Raw genomic sequence first — 24,249 nt, 5'->3', positions numbered from 1 at the left:
ATAAGCTGGAACTTACTAGAAATTGATCATCTTATTTCATTCAATTAGACCAGCTTTTCAAAGTTAGCAGACAAAGATTTTGCTATATTTGTATAAAAGTTTAACAAAATTTTGCTTTTAAAGTTCTTAAACAGAAGTGACGTACGTAACTTTTAAACACATACACCATTTGTCAAGTAAGAATAATTTCCTTTCTTGACCTGATTTCTATCTAGGTCATTGTCCACAAGACGAATATATGTAGGGATGTGAAGGGATGTAACTGTTTGCACCATATATTTAGATTTGATGGATTAAACTTTATTCTATGGAGATGTAGTGATATGCTAAAATTAGACTATAAAAACCCCGTTCAATAAATAGAGCACACTGGGTAGGTGTAATTACTAATTTGGTCGATATTGTATGGTTTAAATTCCAGAGCATCTGAACGGGAGTTTAAGATCGAGAGCGAAAAAAAAAGGTGCGCACACACGATGTATTGGCCATTCTAGTATTAATCGTTCACCCGCGACGACCCAATAATAATAAAGGTGTTCTCGGAATTTTGAAATCACAGTCATTTGGCACAAAACCTGGATACCGTGTGATATAAAAAGTTCAAAATCAACTGACAATAATTAGTTGATATCTGTATTTCTGTTTGTGGATTTCGTCTTGAGAATAAAATCTGAAACATGTCCGAGAAAGATGCCAAGCTCGAAAGTGCACCTACGTATACAGGGGGTAAGTTTTTTCTCTTAAAAATCTTACTTTTTTTCTTAATTTATGGGTCCCTTTTGAAAAAAAAGTAATTAGAAGGTTCCTAATCGTATCTACATTAAGATTACAAATGTACTTACATTTTTTGTAATGGAATAATATGTGTAATGGTTTGAGAGAGAGAGAGAGAGAGAGAAAGTCCGGCTTCTACTTTTAACATTCTATATATTCTACTTGTACTAGAGTATTTAATTTTATTTAGAAAAGGAAAAAAATTCAACAGGTAAGTTTGTTTTTAGTTCTGCAGCTGGCAAACACAGAGCTTGACTTAGAGATTATCTACTTGTACTGAATTTCTTTATTTCTGACAGATCAATGCAAGAAAAAAAAGAAAGTTAATGATTGTTTTTGCACTTATTCACGGAGTCATGTCACACGTGTACATGCAAAGGAAATCTGTATACATTCATTTGACTCTTATCACGTGAATCTTGCCTTCCATTGTCACATTCTATTTTGAAAGCTATTTTATTTTTTTTTAACTGTTATTTGATTGATGATGTTCGCGCATCATTAACGAATACCAGATAAAAAGGTGAAGATAACGAATGGTTGATTGATCTAAAAAAAAACCTTCAAAATACAAATACGGGAACAGGGAATAAAGATGAATCTCTGGAAACGTCAGGGGTGGGATCAGGTGTCTGGGGGGAGTGAGCTTCCCCTGTTGATCAGTCACACCCGCCGTGAGACCTGTGTACTGATCATCGTAACTTTTACTAAAGTAGTACACAAAGACCTTACAATTGGTTTGTAACGAGTCAATCAAAATATGATCAAGTATGTATGAGAAATAACAAGGGCAGAAAAAGATAATAAATATAAAGTATGTGGTTACTCGCATAAAACGATAATGCCTTTTGCAAAAGTAATAAATGTCTTATGTATAGAAAATGGAAGTAAAGACAATTTAGACGCATGCAGTCATTTGCAAGTAGTTTATAGGAATGTGCAAAGAAATTATATATAGCCTTAAAATGTGAATACTGTGAGACCGTCTGAGATAAAAATCAACTTTGAGCACACCGTAGTAACTCCCACCTTACGAGTTTAATTTAAAGTTAGTGAACTTTTTCTATTAGTTGTAACTTTTACATTTAACGAGGCCCGATCTACTTGATTTGCGCATACGTTTTAACGCAGCGTCGACTCAGGCACGTCACAATTGAACACAATAACGTCACAGTTAAAATGACGTCAAATTGCGCTAAAATGTTTTGCTGATCTTGCTTACCTAGCTGGTAGCTCTATAGACTATGCATTGAAAGCTGGCATGTCTATTTTTTTTTTTTTTTGAAATATTTAAATTAATAAACAACTTTGGAACCTACTCAATTTTGAGGGATTAATTGTTTGGTACATATTCATTAATTTTATCCTGTTTTATTTCAATTTGTGAGTTTAAAAAAAGCAAACACTGCAACTAAAAGTAAACGATTTTAGTCTTTCTCTTTGAACATGTTGAAGTGTTTATACACACTCTTTTTATTGCAGACTTAAATTTGCATGGATTATCTTCAGTTTTAAAAAAATAAAATAAGTCTATATATCATTTATATTGAACCCCCGAAATATTTTATTTTTCTATATATTACATGATATTAGTAAAAATAGCAATTTTGTCGCCTTACCCCCCCCCCCCTCCACCCTTTTTTTCCACGTAAAACAACGTCGCGTGTTAAGAGAAAAATAAAGCATGGCGAGAAAATTATTTCATAATCTAAGAATTATTTATTTTTTAGAAACTAATACAGTATTGCAATCGTTTGTTGGCGTTATGTAAACCCATTGCGACCTATAAAATACGTAGTTGGATAGAATAAATCCAAATTTTGTGTTTTGACATGCCCCCTTTTCACTGCAATAAAGGCTACCTCCAATTTTCTTTTCATTTTTATAAGAAGAATGAAAATTGCATGATATATGTGAAAAACAAAGAATTTCATCATGTATTTTTTTATTTGTAAATTTCTTCGTTTATTGAAGAATTTTAGTATGTAACTGTGTATAAAAACACGAGAAATGGTCCATATTTTGACAGTGCCCCCATTTCACTACAATAAAGGCAAGGTAACAAAATTTCATTCTAATTTTTCTAAGCATAAAACGTACAAGTATATTTCCAAGAATTAAATTTTTTTATCATTCCGTTTTCGTAATTTTCAACTAGATCGGGCCTCGTTAAAGAACTATTCTAGATTTAGGATCAGTCTTTAGATCTTTTATGAAATGGCGATGTCATTTAAAGTTTGACTGAAATTGAGACACAGAAATTTTTGTTACTGCTTTGCAAAAAATATGTCAATGGTGAGCTACCTGACATTAACTATTACACTTTCAATTAAGGGTCATTTTCCCAGTATAGAATCTTTTCAGAAACCGTCAATGTCCTTCGGCCCGTGTTTTAGTATTTATGTGTTGGCTCTATGGATTATTAAAAAATTTAAAGTTCTATAGAGAGCACAAAAATATGACTTGCTCTTTAAAAATATTGACACAGAGACCATTTATAGTATGGACATAAACGTTAAGTGTTTGATTTGTATGTTATAAAGTGTGGCGTTCGAGGAAAAAAAATGAAGTACATGTACCTAAAACTATCACAAAAGATTGGGTATTTTGATAACTCGCTTTAATTAATACAGTGTGCTCTCATTTAATCCATGATAAAATAGCTAATATAAAAATGAAAGAAAAAAATCATATTAGAAAATCTTAGTGGTAGATCTAGATTTAGAAAATCTCATTTTAACGTCAGTCGTATATCCTCATATTATCAAATATATTTTAAAACTACGATAAAAGTATATAATTAGAATTACGTGTTATAAAGTCCTTGTTTAAGACAAAATTACCTTTTCATTGATGGATTGAATTAACATGCATATTGTTTTTTTTTATCTGCAGAAGAGCCCCCTTCATATGACTCTATTTTTGGGAAAATCAAACATGCTAAGGAAACCTCAGATGGCAATGTGGGCTTTGCCAAGGCTGCAGCAGGGATATTATGTGCGTCAGGTGAGCTAAAAAATAGAGGTGTCGGATGAGCTAAAAATAGACAGATGTCATTTGAACTAAAAATAGAGGTGTCACGTGAGCTAATAAATATTAGTAATTTCAGTTTAGTGTGTTGTTTTGCATTATGTCACGATCTTTTTCGACTGATGCATCAAGCGTAAACAATTCACGCCCCCGCTGTGTGATTGGTCGACTCATATTATCAAATTGACACAGAAATAGTCTATTGCACGAGCAGCTGTCATCATAGGTTGTGACGTAATGCAAAACTGCACACTTAACTGAAATTGATAATAACAATAGAGTTGTCATGCAGGTGAAATACTAATAGAGAAGTGTCATATGAACTAGATATACAAAGTTCTACAAAGAAATCGAAAGAACAAAAAGTACATCGATTATATTTCAGACATTTTAGGATATTATGATAAATGTATTTGTAGAAAACAAGTCAAGGGATACCTTTTTAAAATAAAAGGGTGAAAAAATTTAGTTTCATTTGATACGAAATATTTTTCAAATGAAACGTGTCATTCCTTTTTTTTTAATGGATAAACTTTTCATTTTTTAAAAAAATTTACCGGTATTTATTTTTGTAATTTTTTTTCATGTGTAAATTTTACACATTCCCTGATACTTTCTGTATCCAAAATTTAAAAACTACTTGATAAATGTTAATCACACTTTAATGATTTTACTTACTTTTACTATCGTATTAAATATGACACATCTGAGACACATTTTGAGAGTAAGTTTTATAAAAGATTTTTTGCATAGTAAAATACCATCGTTAAAATTGAGTAAAATTGCGTACATAGTCTAATGTTGTGGTTACATGTTTCAGTGGGCTGTACGGTGTGCCTGGGGGTTACGATGGCTATCCCCATAGCAAGTATCGTCATCGGTAAGTATATTTAAGTTCTTATGTATACACTTACATTGTACTGACCGTTCCCTGTCATTACTTAATTCCATGTAAGTATGGACTGTTATGTGGTCAATCGGTTACTTGGTTTCCGGCGTTAAATTAGACACAGAACTGTGATGGTTTGGTGTTTATAGAAAGAAAAATCAATCTACACCACTTAATAAAGTCAATAACTTTACAGTTGATGTGTGCAGACACAGGGCACCTGAGGAATTCTAGGTCGTGACCTACAATTGCTGGGTGTTCGGTTGGGTTCCGGCTGTTGTTCCTCTATGTAGTTTAATTAAACCGATTCTAAAAGGCTTAAAAAAGATACATGTATTATGCTTTACTTAATCTCTGTAATAATTTTAACAAACTGAAATTGTTGTTTTACGTTGGTGTTTGAAATTAATTTGACCAATGTCTTTCTGATCTTTAGAAGATTAAAATCATGAAGTCGTTCAGTGCAAAAATCAAAATACTACATACATGAAGATATCTAAGAATACATCTAAATCTTTTCCCCAAAATACGTGCATTAAAAGTTTTTCATAACAATTACAGGCTAGCTCTGTGTGCCTTAACATTCCTATTCCAGTATCCACTCCGGTCTAAGTAAAAGAATTTCAACTGATCAGTGCGAAAATTAGCAATGAACGCCCACTGCAGTTAAAATTACACTGTGTTTTTTTTTGTGTTTTTTTATTATGCCCCTGGATCGAAAGATCCCGGGGGTATTTTGTTTTTGCCCTGTCTGTCTGCCTGCATATTTGATGTCAACTTAACCTTGCCCATAACTAGTGCGCTTTAAAGCGTAAAATTTTAATATTTGATATGAATGTTTATTATGAAAAGACCTTTCCATTGGTACAGAAATTTTTGATCATGTGATCTCAATTGTGTCCTTTGACATACATTTGAAAAACTTTGACATTGGCCATAACTATTGTACTGTGTTTCACAGTGTACATGTAATTACCCATATTAACACAATATTATTTTAAAACAAAAATTCTTCTACCCTTAAAACATCTTACAATTGTATACCACTTCAGTCTACATCCAACTCCAGAATTGTGTTACCATCGGGGACATAGTGTTTCACAAACACATCTTGTTTTTCAAATGATAATAGTAATTTAAAAAAAAATGACTTCTTTTTTTATTGACAGGTGCTTTGTACCTGGATGATTGCCCTATACAGAAGTACATTCCCATTTATCTGGTTGTTGCCGGCGCAGTTGGTCTCTGCCAAAATCTATTTGGAATGATTCAGTCTATTTGTTGCAAGAGGAGCCCGGATGATGAACAAGAAGAGCAAGGAGCGGGGGCCAAATTAGGGTCCTGTATTAACTCTCTTTGCGGATGCTTTATGTTTGCCTGGTTTATTGCTGGTAAGCAATCTTGAGACAGAACGAACAAGTTCTGAATTCCTACAGCTTCAAATTCATAAAGATCAATTTATGAACAAATGTAGCGAAGACTCTTTTGTATAGAAAAATGTAGTCATAGTATAAAACAATAATCGTATTTGCCTTCTGTGGTATGTGCGTGCTATTTCATGTATAGAGGAATCAATTTTACAAATGTGAGATTGTTGCAAAGGAGATGGGCAAACAAGGTGAACAAAATGCCTATTTTGACAATTAAGGAAGTAAAATATTAATTGCAATTATGACAAAACTTTATTTAATTTTTCGTTTACTTTCTGTAAAAGCTCCACAAATTGCACCAATCTCACAAAAACTGAAATCATTTCCTTTTGGAATAATATTAATACATACTCCAAAGAAGGCAAAGAGATCAATTCTTCATCGTAAAACAAAAACTTCCATATGAATCGTAGCTGCAGATCTGTAGCTCGCTCGTCTGAAAAATTGGGATGGTTGACCAAAAAGGAGCAACTTGACCAGTTCATTTGTTCCAATTTTTAAAAGATTACTCAAAGTATGACTAAAATGTACATTCTTCTACAAACATGGAGAAAAAAGACCAATAAAACCTTTAAAAATATACTGACATTCCTAAGTCAAAGGTCATTTGACAAACATGATTAAATGTCAATATTTATAAAAAATGGTATGGGTAGTGATTAACCTGTTAATGTATTTTATCACAGAGGTTTAAAAAAAAAGAGAAGAAATTTTTACGAAGAAAATTTTATTTCATCATACCTTTTAACATGATAAGGACGTTACCCTATATACGAATTCAAAAATTGAATATGACATACATTTATATACAATTTTGCATTTTGCTCGCCTTGTTCGTCCATATCCTTTGGTGATTATACATTATGTAATTTTTTATTGTGTACTAAAATATTTTTAAAAAATGTATTGCTATAATTAACTTTCCATTTTTCACTTTTTTATTTGCCAACGGGTAGGCATTTTTCTTGCCCTACTTTTAATTTCTTCCTTGAAACTTACAGAAGTCTACAATTTGTTTTTATTACATAAATTTTTGTCTTCTTTCCATTGCACTGACTGGTCAGATTTAATTTTTTTTTTACAGGAAACGTTTGGGTTTACAGTAAATACGATGTAGTACAGACTACAAACTCTGCTCTAACCAATTATTGTCACGCTACGCCCTACTACTTTGCATTTTGGACAATTACGGTGGCTTATATCATGGTTGGAGTCGCCATTCTGGTCTCGTGTTGCTGTTGCATAGCGTGTTGCTTTTGTGCCAAAAAGTCAGATTCATAAGCACCAACTTGTAAATATTTTTATTAAAATGTTTAGGAAAAAAGACTCTTATTCTCATGAAGATGGTTGGTTATACTATTTATTGTTGAACATATTTAGACTAGAGTGTACATTTGAGGATGAAAGATCATTGTCAAAACAATTTATTTACATGAATTATTAAATTCCATTTTTTTTTTATAATAAGAATGTAATAATTAAAAACATGATTTTTTAGAACTTATAACTATATACTAACTATGATGAGCGGAAATTCTTTAGGATATCAGATACCTCACTTAAAATGTTACTTTTTTAATATAATTTATTAACCATTTGTATGGTCTTCATTACATGCATTGCTTAATAAATCATCATGTAGCTTTCCTTTAGAGTCCTCGATCTTTGTGCGAATTTATTCGGGTAAAATGTAAGAACAAAATTGTGTACACATTTCATTGATATACATCTTAGTTTTGTTTTTATTTTATAACATTAATATTATTTTACCTATCTGTATTAAAGAATGATATGAATTATTTATAATCAATAACTAGTGTTTCTATCTTAAGCTTTGAATACAGTATTTTTATCGGCGGATAATCTCCATGTACATCTTAAATAAACATGGTACTTTTGTATGCTGTATTTCATTTCTTGTACCAAATTTACTGTAATAATATTCATGTAAATGCTTTCTTCAATTTTCTACAATTACGATTATCAAGATCAGCATTATTGAATATTCTGTAGGATAGTTTAAATAACATTATTTTTTTAAAAATAGTAATAAAATATTTTTTTTCTTATATCAGTTCAGTGTGTTTATTTGTGAAAAGTTTTTTGAACATATTTTATTGACAACATGTCAAAGGAATTGGACACAAGTTCTTAAAACTTAGATAGTCCTCTCCCATACATAATATATCAAAAGCCATACAATATTTACAAAGATTTACAATTTTACAATAATATACACGAACGTAGTAGAAGAATAAAAATAATAGCTATTATTGCCAAAAATATCAATTATTATTATACTTCTGTTAAAATGTTTCCTATATAAAGTTAAGAAGGTAAAATAGCTATCTTTGATAGTCCACGCATAGCAAAGCTATACCCCGGGGTATAGTTTTTATTATACTTCTGTTAAAATGTTTCCTATATAAAGTTAAGAAGGTAAAATAACTATCTTTTATAGTTCACGCATAGCAAAGCTATACCCCGGGGTATAGTTTTTGCTATCCACCCTCGGAAAATTTTCATGCAATTTTTGCCTCCAATTTTGATTTCTAGCGATAAATCTATTGACTGATGATGTCATAATGACTTCACTAGCATTGTGACGTCATCAGGATTTCAGATTGTTCTTGCAGTTTTATCTTACTCCACAAAATTCAAACCTTAGAAATTATATTATACATCAGTATAATAAAACGCTTATCCACTGGTTGTGAGTGGGATAGCTCTTTTATCAAACCCTCGACAGAAACTATTCCCCTCGGGCAAGCCCTCGGGGAATAGTTCCCTGTCACGGGTTTGATAATCGGAAAATTTTCATGCAATTTTTGCCACCAATTTTGATTTCCAGCGATAAATCTATTGACTGATGATGTCATAATGACTTCAGTAGCATTGTGGCGTCATCAGATTATTCTTGTAGTATTATCTTACTCAAAAAAAAAGTAAAACCTCAAAAACTGTATTATACATCAGTATAATAAAACATTTATCCAATGGTTGTGAGTGGGATAGCTCTTTTATCAAACCCTTGACAGGAACTATTCCCCTCGGGGAATAGTTCCCTGTCGCGGGTTTGATAAAAGAGCTATCCCACTCACAACCATTAGATAAGTGTATAATATCTCATGAATATCTAGGCCAAGTTCTGTTTTGGGTACGATCGCACCATTTTTGACAGAGTTATGGCCCTAGGACTTAGAATAATTTCAATTATTTGCAGTTTCCGTTCATTTCCTTTGCAACCGTTGCACATACTGAAATGAAATTTGGTATACAGATATATTACATGAATATCTAGGTCAAGTTCTGTTTTTGGGTACAATCGCGCCATTTTTGACAGAGTTATGTTCCTTGCACTTAGAAAAATTTCAATTGTTTGCAGTTTCCGTTAATATTCTTTGCAACCGTTGCACATACTGAATTTAGCGTACAGATTTATCAGAGGTATATCTAGGCCAAGCTCTGTATTGGGTACGATTGCACCATTTTTGACAAAGTTATGTCCCTTGGACTTAGAAAAATTCCAATTATTTGCAGTTTCCGTTCATTTTCTTTGCAGAGGTTGCACATACCGAGATGAAATTTGATATACAGATTATTTTATCAGATAAATATCTTGGTCAAGTTCTGTTTTGGGTACAATCGCGCCATTTTTGACATAGTTATGCCCTTTTGGACTTACAAAAATTCCAATATGGGGGAGGGGGGCATAATTGTTAAAATTACAAACATCTCTTGTTTATTTTTCGGGAACGTGTTGGTGTACGGTACCTATGACGTCATCAGCAGTAACTCCACCTCCGTAGAATACTGTCATCACACGGCCTACTACTTCACATTCTGGTCCATCGCTGCGTTTTATATCATAATGGGAATCACTGCAATCCTGTTCTCTTGTTGTTTTGCTGTAGGAATTTTTTGTGTGTTCATGGCGAAGGAATAATGGCTGTAGAATTTGCTGTGACTTCATGGCGAAGGAATAAAGATTGTAGGATTTGTTGTGTCTTCATGGCAAAGGAATAAAGAAAATAAATATTTAAACTACTGGTACAAATTCCGTTATAATAATATATACTTTGATAACTATATCGTCTCATGGCATGGTCTGTAGCCTGCATGTAGCTCTCTTCAAGAACTGGAAAGGATTGCACATTTTGGCCATGGTTTGCGTCGATGTTTGATGACAATGATACATATGGTGATCATAACGAACGGTATTCAAGATCAAAAGTCCATAAAACAATACAAAATAGGAGCAGAGCAAACACGGACCTCCAAAACATAAGAGGTGGGATCAGGTGCCATGGAGAAGTGAGCATCCCCTGCAGACCAGTCACACCCGCCGTGTACTCCTTGTCAAGATAGGGAAAAAGGGAAATATCGTCGTCAATTCAGTGTATGAATAATGGACTAACAATTAGTGTGAAAAACGAGTCAGCATTTGACACAGTGATAAATTTTACATGTATTTGCTGACAAGGCCATTGTATCGACCATAGAACTTATGAAATGATGACTTTAAACAAGACTGCTGATAATCTTTCTTCATCAACTTGTTGGTCAATAATATACCTCGTTTTAGAAATTGTTCATGCTCTTGTGTATCGAATTAATAGAGATATATAAACTCCGATGCAGGTGATCAAGGTATATTGCTGCATCAGTAAGGGAAGTTGACAATTGTAAAGTTAAAGTCATAACATTTATCATAGAATTTGGTTGTTTGATTACCATTAACGTCTTTTTCAAGTAAAATATCCAAATATGAAACAGATGTGTCAGATTCTGTGGTATCTTTTATCTCAAGCTCATCGGGATACATCATATCGACATAAGAAAGGAAATCAATTGACAATAATTCATCAATATATCTAAATGTCGAGTTGAAAGCCACAGCAAGTGTTTTCCTTTTTTCACATATAAGATTTTGGACAAATTCTGCTTCATATAAATATAAAAAAAGGTCTGCTAATAATCGGGCACCATTGGTACCCATGGGAATTCCAATTGATTGTTGGAAGACTTGGTCTCCAAAAAACAACATGATATTGTCAATCAGAAATTCAAATCTTTTTTTAGTCAACTTCAGAGTACTTGTGTGTACAATCAGAATGTTTTTTAACAAAATAATTTAGCAAATGACCAATGACAAGGGGAGTAAAGTTCCATTTTTATTGAAAAAAAATACACAAATACATGTATAACATATTATAAGTACTGTATCTGGAAGCAGTTGATCACATGTGCAAATAAGGTATAATTTGAAGGGGAACTCCAGTAGAAAAGGAGGTAAAAGAGGGGGTAATATTGCTACATTTTGTAATTTCAGACATTTCTTGTTAAAGCTGCTTTGTCTAAATCATTCCATATCTAGGTTTAAAAAGTTCATAGAACATAGTGTCTATACATGAACACACTTTTTAGTGGAAGGAGATATCAATAACACCCAAAAGATACCTTTAACATACAATACATAAGGACAAGAGACATTTAACTCAGGAAGATGCCTCCCCCCATCTCTACTGATTGGAGACAGTCTTTCTCATGAATTCCACATTCTTTGGTGCTGTAGGAGAATCAATCATTGCTTTATCAACTCCAGTAAACTTTAAAATTGGCAACATGGCATCAATAGGTAGGAGACTGGAACAAACAGAAAGTATGTTAATTAGGTCAACATTGAAATGTAACATCATGGAGCAAACAGAAAGTAAGATAATTAGGTCAACAAATGAAATGTAACATCCATAGGGGGAACTGAAACAAATAGAAAGTTAGTTACTAAGGTCAACAAATTAAAAAACTTGACTTTCACAGGTGCAAAATGGACCAAACAAAAAATTAATTAATTAGGTCAACAAATGTAAACATGACATCCACAGGTAGAGGACGGGAACATGGTGCTGCCTTACCTCTTTGTCCAAAGAACAATAAGCATAATTCTTGGCATAACCACACATTTTTGGTTGTATAAGACAGCAGAGACGGTTTGACTAGCTACATAACTCTCATTCAGAGGAGGAACAAGCCAGGGAAATCTGAAGGAAAAATAATGGATTGATCAAATAATTTAGATATGTGTAATCATAATGTTCAAGGCTAAATGGAAAATGTACATTTCTGTTTAATGTTATTGTGGTTGTGCTGTGTACATTATAAATGTTTTAGAATGAACGACATATTGTACCGGTCCGTTACTTAATTTAAAAGTTTTATTCAGTTGGAGGTGAATAGCAGGGTTGTCCTTAAGACCTGGGGGCTTTAGGGAATTTTACCACCTATATAAATGTAATTTGCCCTTTATTTGGTATTCCTCCTAACTCCTCATTAAAAGAGGAACCCCAGATCCCCTACTACTTTTAAATGTCCCCTTCTATTTCAATTCTTAGGGACAACCCAGTCTGATTAAAATCAAACCTTCACTAGCTCCTTTTTATTTTGATTGTCACACTTCAAAAAGGAGCTAGTGAAGGTTTGATTTTAATCAGACGGGGACAACCCTAAATAGTTAATATTGAGTAATTTTAGATTTTTCTCTACCCGGGTATTTAGAAATGAAATAGCATCTCCCAAGCATTGATTAGTCTTAGATTTCACCTTAGTTTCAATCCAGCAAACATTTGGTTATCCACAAGGTACGGATGCACCGAGGTAATGTAGATATTGTCATACTCCTGTATCTCCCACTGCAAGGCCTCCATGAACCCGGTGTTGGCGAACTTTGAACTACAGTAATCGCCCACACCCCTCATCCCCAGCAGGCCTAGAACTGAACTAATACTGACCAGGTGCCCTCGATTGGATTCTATCATATCTGGAAGCACTGCTTTTATTGTCTACAACATTTATAAGTTAAAGGAAGTAAGTGAGGTTTTATTTCAAAATTATGATTTGTACAAAAGAATTCTATATGTACATGTAATCTTGTAGCACAATAGTTCTTCTCCTCTATGAAAATATGGCACATAATAATTGTTAGAAACAAAAGTGATTTGAACAAGAGGCCCATGGGCCACATCGCTCACCTGAGAAGCGTTGACCATTCTGTTCTTTACCAGATTTCCCCCTTGTTATACATAATGCATCCCCACCCTACCCCACTGATCATAATTTAGACATTTTGAAATCTACACTACCCCATGATCCTTCCATGGGCACATATGTTTCAGCTTTTTTGGCCCAGTGGTTCCTGAGAAGAAGATTTTCAAAGATTTTTCCTATATATTTCTATGTGAAACTTTGATTCCCTATAATGGCCCCGCCCTTCCCCTGGGGTCATGATTCCTACAATTTAGAATTTACACTACCCCAGAATGCTTCCACATAAGCTTCACTTTTTCTGGCCCAGTGGTTCTTGAGAAGAAGATTTTCAAAGATTTTTTCTATATATTTCTATGTAAAACTTTGATTCCCCATTGTGGCCCCGCCCTTCCCCCAGGGGTCATGATTTGAACAATTTAGAATCTACATTATACCAGGATGCTTCCACATAAGTTTCAGCTTTTCTGGCCCAGTGGTTCTTGAGAAGAAGATTTTCAAAGATTTTTCCTATATATTTCTATCTAAAACTTTGATTCCCCATTGTGGCCCCGCCTTTCCCCCGGGGGTCATGATTTGAACAATTTAGAAAAGTCTACACTATACCAGGATGCTTGTGTGTGGGGGGGTGGGGGGGGGTTGACCACATAAGAAAAAGTAATATTGGGAAAAAATGGGGGTTGGGCTAAACCCCTTGAGTCTCTCTCTGAGCACACTTTGCAAAAAAGAATAACTTATAAAAATAAATACATGGCCCAGTGGTTCTTGAGAAGAAGATTTTCAAAGATTTTTCCTACATATTTCTTTTATCTGTGTTCTTGTAAAACTTTGATTCCCCTTTGTGGCCCCGCCACTTCCCTTTATAACTAAAAATTTGTTCCGCACATTTTGGGGGTCATGATTTTTTTTGAACAATTTAGAATCTACACACAGCACCTTATACCAGGATGCTTCCACATAAGTTTCAGCTTTTCTGGCCTAGTGGTTCTTGAGAAGAAGATTTTCAAAGATTTTTCCTATATATTTCTATCTAAAACTTTGATTCCCCATTGTGGCCCCGCCCTTCCCCCGGGGGTCATGATTTGAACAATTTAGAATCTACATTATACCAGGATGCTTCCACATAAGTTTCAGCTTTTCTGGCCCAGTGGTTCTTGAGAAGAAGATTTTCAAAGATTTTTCCTATATATTTCTATGTAAAACTTTGATTCCCCATTGTGGCCTCGCCCTTCCCCCAGGGGTCATGATGTGAACAATTTAGAATCTACACTACCCCAAGATGCTTCCACATAAGATTCAGCTTTACTGGCCCAGTGGTTCTTGAGAAGAAGATTTTTTAATGACCCAACCCTATTTTTGCCTTTTCTTGATTATCTCCCCTTGCAAGGGGATATGTCCCTTAATTTTAACAATTTAAATTCCCCTTCACCCAAGGATGCTTTGTACCAAGTTTGGTCAAAATTGGCCCAGTGGTTCTTGAGAAGAAGTCGAAAATGCGAAAAGTTTACAGACGGACAGACAGACGGACGGACGACGGACAAAATGTGATCAGAAAAGCTCACTTGAGCCTTCGGCTCAGGTGAGCTAAAAAGTGTTTCCAGTTTCTATATTTCACAAACTGATTAAAAAAAATGTAATGTAATCATTTAATGAACAGATATTCAAGATTATTATTATCATTTTACTAACAGCATGACAGTTTGCTTGATTAGGGCGTGCTAAAATTTTGTATGCTGATTATCATTTTACTTATCGATTGGACGATTGATTTCAATGGAATCAATAATACTTTGCATATGAAACACAGAAACCAGCAATACCACTGACAATACTGACCAATCGCATTGAATAAACATCAACACGTGAACAGACAAAGCAATTTTTTTTTCCAATAATGATGATACTGATAGAGCTACGTACATAGTACAACAGAAGCAGACTACATTGTAGCCTTACTAATTCCATTCTTTAGATTTTCTTACACGTATTTAAAATCCCATCCGGTCAAATTACAACAAATATAATACATGTATGCTTTTTTTTAAGACAGAAAACGGGCTATGACTGACCACGTGTTGCTGCTGACTACAAATGCCGTACTGAGAAACAATCGTTCAATGTGATTGGCCAGTATTATCGGGGTATTGTTGTATTCCGAGTTTCATATGCAAATTAGTATTGATTTCACTGATCCAATCGATGAGTAAAATGATAACCAGCACACAAAATTTTAGCATGCCCTATCAAGCAAACTGTCACGCTGTTTGTAAAATGATAATACATGCATACATCAATCTCTGTCTTACTCAGACATTAAAATTACCCAAAAGTGAGCCAGCGTATTGACACCAAATGTTTCCTTTACATCCTCATCTGAGTTGTCTATGATCTGCTTGGCATGCACTATACCAGCATTGTTCACTAGAATTGTTACCGGTCCGATCATTTTCTTTATGTCAGCATACTGTTATACAAATAATGAAAACGATACTATTAGACAAAGGTATCAATAAAGTAACAGAAAAAACTTATAATTCCAATCATACATGTTACAAGGTCATGGTTGTCCCCCCAAAAAATGAATTAAAGGGAACATTTGGAAAGTAGAAAGAGATCTCGAGTTCCTCTCCTCATAAAAAGTGAAGAATTAAGGATTACCAAAATAACCAGGGATAACATCATTATATTCTAGGCTGGGAAATTTTGCATTGAATGAAAATGTAAATGAATGAATGTAAAAGCATCTTTTGGAAAACTTCATGTTCACATTCTGATAAAATAAGGTTTCAACGATGAACAATTGAGTCATTGCCAGTATACTTTTGTTGTGCTATGTGCTTGAGGTACCTTAGTTTTCTGTGCTATCTTCCAAAATCAGTGCATTCAATCTTACATTTTTATAAATGTCCTGTGACTGGCTGACATCACACACCATGTAGAAACACTTCACACCCATGTTTCTCACTACCAGAGCTGTATTCTTCAGGGTCTCCTCTGTTCTCCCCCATAATATAATCTATAGTATGAATGTTCTAATTATTCTCATAAAACAGTCTTTCATAATACTGCATAATGGACATATAACGTTTATCATTTTCGCATGAAAAATAACTGTCATGCTATTAAAACTCGACTTACATGCTTTGGTGTATATTTGGCAAACTCCAGAGCGAGGGCCCTCCCTATCCCTCGCCCGCCCCCTGTGATTAACACGATGTCATCACTAATGTCTTTTTTCCTAGTGGAGAACAACCCAATAAAACACGATCTGATAGTCAAAAATATTACCCTGATGATAAGTTTAACGAATTCTACGAAAGCGAAAAAACTTTCCATTCTACCATTCTGAACTTTCTACTTTCACTTTGTGAAGCCACTTAAAACATTAAAGATCTCAACTTTATAACAGATATTGGGAATTTGTAAATCGGTATTCTGCATTGAACTTATCATTTGATATTTAAGATCTATGTAGGAAAAAAAAAGATTGATAAGGAAGTAAATATATAGTTTTTTATATGATATAAGTGGCAAGTAGGTTTTGGATGTAAACAAATTGTGATGGACGGTTGAAAGAGAAAGTAGGTCTAGCGGCATGGCAAGGTAAGCATGGATTTTTAAAGATTGCTTGTAGATGAATTATATCGGTATCAAAGAATAGCTACACCACGTTTAATCTGAAAGTTTTACATTGAACGCGTGGTAGCAAAGGATTGCAGTGATTTGGATTTGATTATCATAATTCATGCCAGATTTTAATCATACGTACATATGTATCGTTTTATCTGGTTATTCCTTTAGCCTATATCTGGATAACAATGCCACGACTCCTCTTGAACCTGAAGTTGTAAATGCTATAGCATCAGCTCTGACCAAGGCCTGGGGAAATCCTAGTAGCTCCCACACTCAAGGTTAACGAATTAAATTATCAAGACTTGAAATTATGAATGAAATGATGTGTGCATTTTATTGAGCATTTCCCTTAATGTGTATAAATTATCAGGGACCGTGAAAATAAAAATTTTAAATAATGACGAACATGAAATGATTTGTGCTTTTATTGAGTGTTTTTGTTAATGTATATAAATAAATATTTAAGGTATAGAAGCCAAGACTATAATTGAAGAATCTCGCCAGAATGTTGCTGAAATGTTGGGAGCTAAATCCTCAGGTATTTCAATCATGCCATTTCTACTTTCATGTCAGCTAAAAGAAATTCATAAGATTGAAGCAATATATTAGTTAGTTTGAGACAAATATATATATGAACAAAAATAAATTAGATTTATAACTGCATATCTGTAGTTCTCTGAAAAAAAATATATTGACGTCAGACCAGAGAGCGAGCTACAGTGCCACCCATTGAAAAAAAAAAACTGTATTTATTGTGCACAGAAAATGCACTGTTTTTTGATTTATTTCTCCACTTGATTACTTGATAGAGGAGTAAGGAATTTTTTTAGAAAACAATCTTTTTTTTTGAGATTGAGGTAAGAATTTGGAAGAATTAAACCAGAACTTAGCGCAACTTTTTGTACACAATAAATATACAGCTTTTACAACGGTTACAACGGGTGGCATATTTTTTCAGAGAGCTACACTTCTGCAGCTTTTAGATTAAAGAAATGGATTTTCGTTTTTACAAAATTTCTGTAATTTTTTAATGATTTGATGTCACACTTCCTATTGTTGCATATCTGCGGTGATTTTCTTTGATCTTTGTGTGGTGATATATCCCATATCACATATGCGATAATACTTTCCACGCCCCTTCATATATCACTGCAGGAGGCAGAAATCAGGTCATGAGAAAAAAAAAACTAATTTTATTTCACAAGTTCATAACTACAGAAAAATGAAGATGTTAAGCTATTTCTTAGCCTTTAACTAAATTAAAACACATGTATTTAACTCGGTTGAAATTTCCCAGTCGTTCAAAAGATTAATCCATTTTGAAATTTTGAAAGTTGTGGAAAAATCTCCAAACTTTATAATGTTAAACTCCTTGATATTTGCTTCTGTGATTTCACATTTGTCGAGTGCTAACCTCAAAAATAAATTGTCAAAATCTTCAAACTCAGTTAAAAAGTCGAAGACAAATTCACTAAGAACGTCCGACATGTTGGAGAGCTAGCTTGAAATGAATTTTAAGTTTATGACTGAATATTTTTTTTTTATTTTGACACTCTCAATGAAATTTACGTCATCAGACATGCGACAAGTTGCTTACATCATAGATGCCTCATACTATTGGTTATAGTGTTTTCATGGGGCGTGGAAATCGAGGGCGCTCCGCGCCCTCGATTTCCACGCCCCATGAAAACGATATAATCAATACTACTTGGCTTCTATGATGTAACCTATACTTGTATAATAGAATGCTATGACTTGTTTATACTGTAATATATCTTTTATGTAATTAATTTCAGATATAATTTTCACCTCAGGAGGGACAGAAGTATAGTTGTTTTTATGTAGTATTTTCTTCTGGTGTGGTTTAATTATTTATATATAGTATTTTATTTTGGTTTGGTTTTTCATTAATTTTCATTAATTGTGACTGCTTTACAATCATCTCATGATCTGCATGCTGTATAAAACTTATACATGTACTATCTAATTTTCCTCTTAATATCAGTGTTTAATTTTCTTCATATTAGTACATGTAGTATTTAATAGAGTATCCTATTGCACTACCTGTGGTATTACTCTTTTGCAGGGCAAAATGATATATTTTGGTGAAATATGATGCAAAAGCAATTGTTTAATATACAGTGGAGCCTCATTTATCCGGACGCTTTGGTTCCCAGTCAATTTGTCTGGATATGTGAAGCGTCCGGATACCTGAATCACCAGTTAAACAAGAAAAAATTATATTTACAAATTTTGTTCCGATGAAAAGTCGTCTGGATACTGAAGCATCCGGATGTCTGGGGTCCGGATATCTGAAGGTCCACTGTATGTCATTTAATTATTCATCAACATAAACTTCACAAAACATTATTAATCTTTTGCCCTTTAAAAGAGTAGTATTGCAATTATCGTGAAGGGTTAATACCATTTCTGTTTTCAGTACTGGTTTTGTGGGACTGTATAATTGAACCCATTAATTGTGGACATTCTGTTATATACACATTTGATACCATTACATTTTATAACTACATGTATTAATAACAAATTACATTTTATGTAAAGTCACACCTTATGTAAAGGACACAGTACCAGTATTATCTGTTAATGTATCAGTATATGTTCATATATAATTTTAACTACTTCAACCAAAATACTAATCGGATTTCTGTTTTATTGAAAAGAAAATGTACATATTTAAAATTTGTATGATGATAAAGTAAATTGGTTGTCATGTATGATATGTAACTTCATGTTCTTACTAATATATACCTTTTATTACCAGGGTATTAATTTTTCAGGGAAACAACATGATTCTGCACACAGGAGTCAAATATTTTCACTCTGTTGGGGGTAGGGGGAATAATGGATTATGCGCAGACAAAGATCACTTGCCACACTTCATTACATCAAATCTGGAACATGATGCTGTAAAACTGGTGCTGGAACACTTCGCTGAAGAGGGCATCGCAAGTAAGATAGCTTTTGGCCACTGAGTAATAAATGATTTATAGAGTTGGCCCATTGGAGAAAGCAGTCAGAAAACAAATGAGATTAACAGTATGGTAATATGGTTTAGAAAATGTACATTTAGAATTAATAAAATATTTGCTCTGCATTCATTATTAATGTTTCAATAAGCAGCTTTAAACACTTGGGATATTTAAGAAATAAACAACGTTATTCAGTGAACATGGCGTTATGAATAGCAATTGCTCTGCTGGCATATTCCATGATGCGCACTAGCGCATCATGGAAAATATGCCAGCAGAGCTATTGCTATTCATAATGCCATGTTCACTGAATAATCGTTGTTTATTACTTATATTTGCATTCTTTGATTTTTTCAAAAATATCAGAGGAAATCCTGACTTATATAAGGACGCGGCTTCTTGTCTTCGGTAAAGAAAAACATACGGCTTTAAATTCAGTACACCTGATCAATGCTCATTTTATCTAATAAATCACAAATAATTTATAAAGTATTTCCCTCTCAAACACAGTTATCTGGATACAAGCAGCGCCGTCATCACATTCTCTTAATTTTTGTTTTGATGCAGCTGTGACGTCATCGATCAACGTTACTGAAACCCTCTGACAAAAATCAATAATTTAACACTATGATGAAAAAATGATAATGCTTTTATAATGATTATTACTCCAGAATGCTTTTCTATGATTTTTTTTTTTCTATTTATTTTTAATAGCTGAAATCGTTCTTGAAATAGATATATACTAGTAATTTTTTTCTTTCTGAATGTTAGTACCCAAGTGTGAAGAGTTATCGTTCTTTGTACAAATATGCATGAAACGAAAAAAATAAAAATATGCAGTTTTTTTTTTACAATTTTTTAAAAGTTTTATTATACAATTAAATACATTGACCAAAATTGAAATTTTAAGGATATAAATCAGCAATTTTAAATATTCTGAATTTCTTTTTTTTCCAACGAATATTATTACAAACTTATTTTTATTCCTCTTTCGAAACATTTCATATATATACTTCTCAACACGTTTTACAACTCTAGTAGAGCTAGTTCTACACGAAAGGGATAGAGCAATTGCACTCATAGCGGGAGCAGCTGCGTCTATAGGCCTGTGAATGCAGTTGATGACCACATGTTCATAGTGGGAGAGAGCATTGGATATGCAAATATTTATGTATGTACTGCATGTTTCAAGGTGTGACTTTTGTACCTGCCTCACCACGAACTGGTCATGTGATGGTTGATGATGTCATTGCTGCCATTCGACCTTCGACCTGCATGATTTCCATAATGCTTGCCAATAATGAAACTGGAATTATACAGGTAGGGATTAAGATCAACTTTCGCTTCCTTAACATGCAAAAATAGTTCCACTTCATATATTGCATTATTTCAGTTTAGTCTCTCTTAATATGCATGTACATTTACTGCCTAAGTTCAGACTTGTTCATTTATTTTGACAGCCAGTAAAGGAGATATTTGAGAGAGTGAGGCAGATCAATGTCTCCAGGAAATCCATTCCCAAGATTCTCCTCCATTCCGACACAGCTCAGGCAATCGGTAAAATCCGGGTCAATGTAGAGGACTTAGGAGTGGACTACCTCACAGTGGTGGGACACAAGGTGTGAACTTATAAATAAAGAACTAAAGAGAATATGGACCAGAAAAAATCACTTACTTAATTATGCAAAGTTAAAGATAAGTTTTAATCATTGTATCATTTACATTTTTGTTTGCACTTATTTTTTACTACAAAAGCCATGAAGGGACATAAAGATTCTCAAAAAAGTGTAAAAGCAGGTTATTTTTTTGTTCAGAAGGCCAGATTCAACTACAGTGAAAACTGTCTAATCCGACACCTGCATAATCTGACACACTGTGAATTCTGATGTTTAATTTCGTTCCCATTTTACCATTTTCCACGTTTCTATTCCGATACAAAATTTGTCTCCCAGTGCATGGCGGATAAGACAGGTTTCACTATACTAGTTTATGTGCATAAATCTATAAACTACAGTCAAACTTCGTTATCTCGAACCTGAAGGGACTGAGAAAAAACTTTGAAATAACCGTGGATTCAAGATATCGAAGGTTATATACATGTACTTAAAGAATAAATGATTGGGACTTCCAAATCACTTCGAGTATCCATGGTATTCGAGATATCAGAGTTTGAAATACCAAAGTTCAACTTTAATTATTTATTGTGTATACTTTGCTTTTCATTGACAGTTTTATGGACCAAGAAATGGAGCAATTTATGTGAAAGATCTGGGCTGCAGCAAGGAGGTGCCCCTGTACCCCATGTTTTATGGGGGAGGCCAGGAAAGGAACTACAGGCCAGGGTAAGTGCTACTGGAACAGATTAGGTTGATTTCCCTCTATAGTAAAATTTTTAAACATAAAACTCATCAGAAGCCCCATTTGAGAGCTGAGTTGATACAATGGGAATAATGTACCTGTGAAGACTAATTATGAAGAAAATCATTACTTTATATCTGTAATTGTCTATTGATGTAATAGAGAATTTAATGCTATATCACAGTCTTATACATTTATTTCGACAGCACAGAAAACACTGCAATGATAGCAGGTCTTGGAACAGCAGCAAAACTAGTGACAGAAAACATTGACAAATATAATGTTCATATGGAGAAAATCAGGAATTACTTAGAGGAAAGGTTAAAGGTAAAGGAGGTACTCTGTGAAATCTTTGAAAATTTTGCCTGTCATTTAGGTTGAAAACTATATAAGTGTGCAGTTTTTTTCTTGCAGGCTGAGTTTGGTAAAGATGTCTGCTTCAATGGGAAGTTCCCTCACAGTAGTCGGATTCCCAACACGTGTAATGTGTCATTCCTAGGAGTTGATTGCAGTGGTAAGTCATGCATACACATTCAGAGGATTTAATTAAATGTGAACAGGAAGAGGAATACAGCAAAATCAGTTCTTTGTTTACAATATATTGTATACAGATTTCTGTGAGGGGTTTGGGGTAGGTAAAGTGGGGGGGGGGGGGGGGTTGGAGATTTACCGTATGTAGTGATGAAGAGGAAATAGTGGTGGTGGTGGTGGTGGGGGTTTGAATCATCAAGTCTTAGCTAGTATATGTACAACTGTATTTGTATGTGTAACAGTTGGAAATCTAAAATCAGCATCATATTAGCCACTCTGATATAAAAACACAACTACACAATGTAATAAGGGCACAAATGTGTGTCACTTTAATGCAACACAGTTTGATAATATAAGAAAAATAATTATATGTTCCACACTTTAAATAAATTTCATGTCCAACAAAATACATAGAAAATCCTCTACGAGTCTATGACTGGTAATTTTGTTTCGTCTCAGGTACCCATGTTTTATCACAATGTAAGCAGGTGCAGGCCAGCATAGGAGCTGCCTGCCATTCCAAAAACAGGTAAGGCACATGTCTACAGAAAACACATGTTCAAATCAATCTCATATCAGTTTGCTTAAAGCCTGACTAAGTTATGATACAAGATCTTAAAAGATTTCAATTACAATGTGTATTTGTAGACCCTCCCCCATTTTGCTGGCGTTAGATATAGATGAGTCTGTGGCTAGGAGAGCTATTCGATTATCAGTGGGACGGGAGACAACTCAGAGTGACATAGACTGTGCAATCAATGATCTCAAACAAGCTCTTGATGGGATACAGAATGAGAATACATAACATAATCTGTATCATTATAACTGAAGTCATATATTTCTAGTATTAATGTCTGTAAAATACTGGTATTAAATGGATTTATTTTGACAATAAATACATATATTGCATGTTGTCTATACAATGTTTCAATTTTTTCACTACTGATTTATTTTAGTTATGGTTTTAAATCCATTTTGATCAATAAAATTCCAAAAGCCTTAAAGTATTGCTCAATATTTAAGGAATAAGTATCTTATGGTTTGCATGAAATACTGAAAACTAAAGAGCACTGTAATAATTTGATACTGTGTATGTATGATAATAGGTTACCATTTTTAGCCACATCTGAGTTGAAAGCTCAAGAGCTTTTCTGATCACCCATTGCCCATCTCCTGTCCATCCAACCATCTGTAAACTTACATTTTCATCTTCTTTGCAAGAAGCAACTTGGCCAATTTTAACCAAAGTTGGTACAAAGCATTCTTGTGTGAAAGGGAATTCAACTTATTTTAAAGAAGGACCAATTTAAACCCCCTTTCAAGGGGAGATAAGACAAAAATAGTGTAGGGGCAATTATTTTTTTTTTCTGAAGGACCATAGGGTCAAATAAGTTGAAATTTATGTGGAGGCATCCTTGGGTAGTGTTGATTATAATTTGTTCAAATCATTGCCCATGGGGGGGGGGGTAAAATAGGGAATCCAAGTTAAATTTTGAAATATATAGGAAAAATCATCTTCTCCAAAACCTCTGGGCCAGAAAAACTTATGTGGAAGCTTCCTGGGAGGTAGTGT

The 24,249-nt window shown here is 33.8% G+C and overlaps 3 protein-coding genes across 4 annotated transcripts; 2 read left to right on the top strand and 1 right to left on the bottom strand.

Moving 5' to 3' along the window:
* The first annotated feature begins 381 nt into the window (after nucleotides 1-381).
* LOC134258753 (transmembrane protein 272-like) lies at nucleotides 382-7,545 on the top strand. Its single transcript, XM_062741331.1, has 5 exons — nucleotides 382-726; nucleotides 3,670-3,780; nucleotides 4,625-4,684; nucleotides 5,863-6,084; nucleotides 7,208-7,545. The coding sequence occupies exons 1-5, from the start codon at nucleotides 678-680 to the stop codon at nucleotides 7,402-7,404; spliced, it is 639 nt and encodes a 212-aa protein (XP_062597315.1). The 5' UTR covers nucleotides 382-677; the 3' UTR covers nucleotides 7,405-7,545.
* A 3,741-nt stretch (nucleotides 7,546-11,286) lies between these two features.
* Nucleotides 11,287-16,537, bottom strand: LOC134258752 (short-chain dehydrogenase/reductase 3-like). Its single transcript, XM_062741330.1, has 6 exons — nucleotides 16,303-16,537; nucleotides 16,058-16,180; nucleotides 15,488-15,628; nucleotides 12,724-12,962; nucleotides 12,039-12,164; nucleotides 11,287-11,769 (listed from the first exon to the last, which is right to left on the bottom strand). The coding sequence occupies exons 1-6, from the start codon at nucleotides 16,498-16,500 to the stop codon at nucleotides 11,646-11,648; spliced, it is 951 nt and encodes a 316-aa protein (XP_062597314.1). The 5' UTR covers nucleotides 16,501-16,537; the 3' UTR covers nucleotides 11,287-11,645.
* Nucleotides 16,538-16,688: 151 nt separating this feature from the next.
* Nucleotides 16,689-23,699, top strand: LOC134258751 (selenocysteine lyase-like). 2 transcript variants are annotated; one of them, XM_062741328.1, is made up of 12 exons: nucleotides 16,689-16,767; nucleotides 16,966-17,075; nucleotides 17,264-17,335; nucleotides 18,594-18,622; nucleotides 19,596-19,767; nucleotides 20,980-21,107; nucleotides 21,248-21,406; nucleotides 22,017-22,129; nucleotides 22,352-22,472; nucleotides 22,560-22,659; nucleotides 23,136-23,205; nucleotides 23,325-23,699. In XM_062741328.1, exons 1-12 carry the CDS (start codon nucleotides 16,760-16,762, stop codon nucleotides 23,479-23,481), a joined length of 1,239 nt encoding a protein of 412 aa, XP_062597312.1. In that variant the 5' UTR covers nucleotides 16,689-16,759; the 3' UTR covers nucleotides 23,482-23,699. The 2 variants fall into 2 exon arrangements, with proteins under 2 accessions (XP_062597312.1, XP_062597313.1); XM_062741329.1 differs by lacking the exons at nucleotides 16,689-16,767; nucleotides 18,594-18,622.
* The last annotated feature ends 550 nt before the right edge of the window (nucleotides 23,700-24,249 follow it).

Source organism: Saccostrea cucullata, unplaced genomic scaffold (assembly GCF_032062105.1).
Source record: "Saccostrea cucullata isolate Sc308-1 unplaced genomic scaffold, CSIRO_AGI_Scuc_v1 ctg27, whole genome shotgun sequence".
Lineage (NCBI taxonomy): Eukaryota > Metazoa > Mollusca > Bivalvia > Ostreida > Ostreidae > Saccostrea > Saccostrea cuccullata.
This window is presented reverse-complemented; position numbering and strand designations above follow the sequence as displayed.